The following is a 6000-nucleotide window of genomic DNA, read 5'->3' as shown; positions in this document are numbered from 1 at the left end:
TTCGGGAGGGTGCAGCTCAAATCGCCGCTCTCTGTCATATCCCACGTTCCAGACCCGGATGTATCACACACATCATTTCCGGACCTCCGGATCCGACCAACTTCTATCTATGTCCGGATCCGACCTCCATCTAACTTCCGTGCCTAATCCCTTTGTACATTCCTATTCCAGTTAGACTATATTATTTTCTGTACCTCATTTCACTTCCGCCTTTATTTTCCTCTGTTCTCATCTCCGGGTTCATTTACTATTTTCGATAGACTAGTGTTTGACTTTTCTATAACCTCCGTCCACAGCCTCGCATAGCTTTGGACTGCGCTGGCTTGTCCTCCATTAAGTCCTCCATAGTATATAAACCCTGTAGAATCTATGTACATCTTCAGTTTGAATATTATCTTAGACTCTGCTCATTCTCCCCTCTGTTTGACTTGAGTTATTCTCTCGTCGACCTCCGCTAGTCTTAGGGTTGATCCCGATAGACTTATCACCTCCGCCTCTACCTTTGGTAGTCCTCCGCTGTTTCCTTTCTAGTTCAGACATCATCTGGATTAGTCTTATCACCTGTTCCCGAACATCCGCCGGAATTCCCGCACATCGGACAATCGGAATCTGGACAACATCCAATACTTCTGGACATCGTCCATTAGCCTTCGGAAGTTAGGGGCACGTACTCGGGTAAGGGGCGCAGTGCATGAGCTGAAGCCAAGCCCTTCGGATTGAACCTTTGAGCACGATCTTAACACTCTCGAGGAGCGTGTTGTTGAGCAGGATGCTAAGATTGACACCCTGCAATGCCTTCATGAAGGCCTTCGACGCAAAATCATCCTCCGGAACCCAACATTTCCACTTCCGGACGCCCAAGGTGATGCAACATCATTTTTGCTTCATCAACCTGTCCCTCCGGTGATGTCAATCCTCGCATCCACACTTCCTCCTCTCATTGACCTGTCTATGGAAGGGATGGAGCCCAACCCCCCCCCAACCTCCAGGATGAGTCTGCCATCAACAGACTCATATTTGAGCTCAACCAAATTCATCCTGAGGTTTCACAGACGCCTGGCGAAATTGTGAAACCGGATGATCTGGGAAATCTTTTCCCAGAGTATGATTCAGTTGAAGAGATGGATGTTCAAGTGAAGGGTGAACCTTCTGGTGAGGATGTTGACATGACTACATAATTAAATAGTCATAGATGTATATGCAATGTTTTCAATCAATGTTACCTTTGTTATCAGTAACTTATCAATTCACCGAGTGCTGAGACCTGAGACCCAAGGCCTGAAACCTGCAACTCGAAACGAGTGGAAGACTAAATGTTGCAAAATTGATGACATGAAAGTGTTACTCCCAGAACACTGAAATCCAAAACTCAATGGTTGAATCACTGAGTGCCAAGTGCCAAGTGCCAAGTGCCAAGTGCCAAGTGCCAAGTGCTGAGTGCCAAGTGCCGATGCCCAAAGCCCAAAGCCTGAGGCTCAAAACACAACACTGGACACAATACACCATATGGTATTTCTTACAAATTTCACGGAGGTCCCATCGCAAAACCACAAAACTTATCAGTGACTTATCGATTCACTGAGTGCCAAGACCCAAATGCCGAGTGCCAAGGCTTGAAGTCCGAAATACAAAATGAGTGGAAACGCACATTTTGCAAAATTGTTAACATGGAAATATTAGATTGTCTTCAACAGTTTGCCGGAAGTCATTTTCCGATCCCCGAGCCCAAAACCTGAAACCCAGAAAACCCATAATGAGTTCTACAGGTTTTCTGGGTTTTGGGCTCGGGGATTGGCAAAGGACTTCCGGCAAACTGTTGAAGACAATCTAATATTTCCATGTTAACAATTTTGCGAAATGTGTGTTTCCATTCATTTCGTGTTTTGGACTTTGAGCCTTGGCACTCAGCATTCGGGTCTCGGGTCTCGGCACTCGGTGGATCGATAAGTCACTGATAAGTTTTGTGGTTTTGCGATGGGACCTCCGTGAAATTTGTAAGAAATACCATATGGTGTATTGTGTCCAGTGTTGTGTTTTGAACCTCAGGTTTCGGGCATCAGCACTCGGCACTCGGCACTCAGCACTTGGTACTTGGTACTTGGTACTCAGTGATTCAACCATTGAGTTTTGTATTTCGGTGTTCTGGGAGTAACACTTTCATGTCAACAATTTTGCAACATTTAGTCTTCCACTCATTTCAAGTTGCAGGTTTCAGGCCTCGGGTCTTGGCACTTGGCACTCGGGTCTCAGGGTCTCGGCAATCGGTGAATCGATAAGTCAATGCTGAATTCCAGGGTTTTAGGATCGGCATGCAGTGAATTTTGTAAGAAATTCCATATTGTGTATCGCTTCCAGCCTCAGGGTTTCAGGCTTCGGCACTCGGCACTAGGTGATTCAATCAGTCAGTGGTAACACTTTCAGTTTTGTGGTTCGGCTCTTGGCACTCAGTGATATGTCTCAGGACATCAATATTTCACACATTCCTGCGAGTATCTAGTGTCCAGTCTGGAGCTTCCGGTCATCGGGCATCTGGAATTCGAGACAGTGATTTCTCGTTGAAAAATGAATGTTGTACCATGGGATTCAATTTTCGGGCGTTGGGACTCGGTGATCCGTGCATGTCAGACAAGTGCTTTATATATTTATATAGTAAACCAATACCTTGGCCTATATGTCTACACAATATCTCCCTACCTCGGCCCACCCGTCTATGTAATATATTACCTCATCGGCCCACCAGTCTATATCATAAATAATTTCCTGCACTCTCGGCCCACCCGTTGATATAATAAATGTTTTACTGCTCGCTTGGCCCACCTGTCTGTACAATTCACAATGACCTCAGCCCACCCGTCTATATAATAAATATTCCACCGCTTTCTCGGCTCACCCGTCTACAAAATTATTCCTGTATGTCGGCCCACCTGGCTATACCATGTACCTTTACATCGGCCCACCCATCTACAAAATGATTCCTATACATCGGCCCACCCATCTATATAATAATGATTGCCTCTCATCTCCCTTCAGCCTAGCTGTCTATAATATACATGTCCATCCTACTGTACATATTCCCCAGATGGGCCCACCCATCTCCATCAGTAAAAATATTCATCCCGGCCCATCCGACATCATCAAGCATATATATAACATTGGCATAGATGGGCCCACCCATCTCCATCAGAAATAATATTCCCCCTGGCCCATCCATCAACATCGGGGATATACATCACATTGGCCCATAGTCCACTGGCCCATCTTATACGGGATATTATGTAGGTTGGGTGACCCATATAATACGGAATTTGTCACTGAAGGGGCTCGAATTTCGGAAACAAACTTACAGTACCAGGTGAATACGTGCTGGTCGTATTTACTGCTAACACTGCGGTGTGGTTGAAGTTGATGAAGTAGCCAATGCCATCGTGTATGACAAAGTTATTGGGACTGAGGTCCTCGTGTAGGACTCGTCTTTCAATTATTGCTTTGTGAGCTAAAATCCATCTTCATTAGCGAGTCTATGTTCTGTGCAGTTGATATCACTCACCCATTACAAAGTGACGAAAAGCCACAATCAGCTCTGTTCTAGAGCTAAATTGAGAGAGTGGTACCCCACAAGGGCTCAAGAGAAGACACCAGTGAAATCAATTACAGAATGCGGTGTCGTCTTGTTGATCCTGGTCGTATTTCTCATGAATGCACACCATGCAATCAGGCTGCCCCTCGTAATAAACATCCCAATCATCAATGAGTTCGACAATGTTAGGAACACCCTTAAGCATCCTCAGAACGGTTGGCTTGTGCATTCCCCACGACTCCTCCACCCAACAATCTTTCAGAGCATACTCCTTTCCTTCCTTGTTTCTAACATGATAACAGACTGTTCCCCTGCAGAAAAACCCATGGCTCTTCCACAGCACAGCCATGATTGAATAGACATTTTTCTTGTTGTCTTCCACCCAGCCTATTGCCCCATCTGCAAGATTGACATGGGTGCCATTGCACGCAGCATGACACATATGGATAGTGGGATCAAGGCCCAGGTAGTGGTTATCCGGAAGTGTGAGGGCAGCTAATGCATCGCAGAGGCATATAGAGCCAGGAGACTTGTGAATGTTGAAAGGAAGGGATATGATGATGCCAGAGTGGTCGAAATAATGTGAGCGAAGCATATTCGCACAGATTGAGTAGACAAGTACGAATCGACACCATGGTTGTTCTCGCATGATCAAATATGCTTTGATTGCTGACCCCCAATACACTGCTAAACCTCTGTTCTTGGAAAGATCAGAGGAGGTGTGCTCCATGAAGGCCAGGACATTTGCCCATGACTTCTTTTCCTTCAGGAGCGCGAAGTCGAACAGGGATAAATCAGGCTTCTGGGCATTGAAAGTGTCTGGAATAGCAGTGGTAGAAAACTCTCCTGTTCAGTAGTGTGCCCTCATCGCAAATGTGTAGGGGATGTTGTCCTTCAGTGAGTTGCGCAAGTGGTACTGTATGGTATAAAAGAGCCAGCTGAATGTATGTCTTGGTAGGGATGCACCACCCTATCGTCGTCTTTTCTTCGATCCAGCTTGAAAGTCTTGGCCATCCCAACTCCCTTCGAGTAGATCAGTCTTTTCCAAGGATTGCCGACCCGAGTGAACCCTCATAGTTGAGCTTTGAGCCACTGCCATTATCTGTACTATCATCAACATCATCATCATTGTCGTTGTCGTCCCCATCGATCTCTGTGGCTGAGCCTTCATCATCCTCCAGTCCATCGGTCTCTGAGTCACACTCTTCAGTCCGCTTGACTTGTTTTCTGCGGTTGAATTTCCATCCCTTGCTAGTGTATGCATCTGGTCCTGCAAGCCTATTGTACTTGATCAATTTAAGGCTTTCTACCTCAATTTTGGTTCGAGGAACGATTTGGTTGAAAATGGAGGTCTTGAACTGCTCTTGAACTGTGTTGCTGACACCCTCGTGAATAACACAGGATTGCAGCTCATGCTTGAGGAGGGGTTTGATGGTGTCCAAGGTACATGGCAATTCACCAACAGGGACGCCGATAGAGCTGATTCTATTGCAAAGAGGCCGGTCGATGTCGACGAGGGATGAGACTGTAGTGTTAGACAGCATTTTTTCATTGAGTGCTAGTCAACCTGAGCTAACATTGGCGACATGGATGTGGCATGCATTGGCCTCAATGTGGTGTTTGTTGCTTGGTGTTGATCAAATCTCCCTTATCACAGTTCACCAGGTTCACCATCCAGGTAGGCCCATCAGCAAGCTGCTACACATCTCACAGCGCGCACAGATATGCACAAATGTGCACAGATCTCACAGTGCATACAGATGTGCACAGATATCACAAGTATCACAGAATAGCATTACCATTGAAAAGATAGACATCTATCCTTGTGAAGCGTAATAAAGAGTATCATAGATCTGCTTATCAAAATACTTGTTCAAAAAAAAAGATGAAGAATGATGTGATGAGGTCGCTTTCATTAACCGCACATCCACTGCTGCCCTGAATTGAGGAATGAGGTTGATGAATGAATGAACTTGCCGAAGGGGAACTATATCACCCACTGGAGAACCATTGGCGTGCTTAGCACATTTCACAATGTGCATTCCAGTTACCTGGTCAACTGCGCCAATCTTCATGTTATGGACATAACACAGGTACTGATCTTGCCATCCAATACGAGAACCTCGTCGAGGCATCGGGTGCATGATGAGCTGCAATTTGCAGACGGTGTGTCCTGAGAGGGTCAATATATATAGGCCAAATTGATGAGTAGAAAAGTGCTCACCTTTTAACCCAGACTGGGTGTCACGAGTACCTTTAACAAACCATTATTCTTTCCTGAATCTTCCTAAACGCCAATACACAGCGCCTAAGCTTAACCCTAACCCTACCTTGAAAGCGTCTATTATTCCCGAAATACCTTTAGCGCCCACAACACGTGTCTTCGATGTAACTGATGAAGAAGACGAGTTCTTTGATTGTGA

General features: G+C 45.6%; 2 protein-coding genes across 2 annotated transcripts; one reads left to right on the top strand and one right to left on the bottom strand.

Moving 5' to 3' along the window:
• Positions 1-799: 799 nt before the first annotated feature.
• Positions 800-1178, top strand: EDB93DRAFT_1257067 (uncharacterized protein; the record flags this gene model as incomplete). Its single annotated transcript, XM_041454052.1, has 2 exons — positions 800-903; positions 959-1178. The coding sequence occupies 2 exons, from the start codon at positions 800-802 to the stop codon at positions 1176-1178; spliced, it is 324 nt and encodes a 107-aa protein (XP_041301000.1).
• A 2466-nt stretch (positions 1179-3644) lies between these two features.
• Positions 3645-5121, bottom strand: EDB93DRAFT_1257066 (uncharacterized protein; the record flags this gene model as incomplete). Its single annotated transcript, XM_041454051.1, has 2 exons — positions 3645-4396; positions 4647-5121. 2 exons carry the CDS (start codon positions 5119-5121, stop codon positions 3645-3647), a joined length of 1227 nt encoding a protein of 408 aa, XP_041300999.1.
• Positions 5122-6000: the final 879 nt, after the last annotated feature.

The sequence above is a fragment of the Suillus bovinus genome, assembly GCF_016758785.1.
Source record: "Suillus bovinus strain UH-Sbo-P2 chromosome Unknown EDB93scaffold_152, whole genome shotgun sequence".
Classification (NCBI taxonomy): Eukaryota; Fungi; Basidiomycota; class Agaricomycetes; order Boletales; family Suillaceae; genus Suillus; species Suillus bovinus.
Note: the sequence above shows the minus strand (reverse complement) of the source record. Positions and strands in the feature narration are given on the sequence as shown.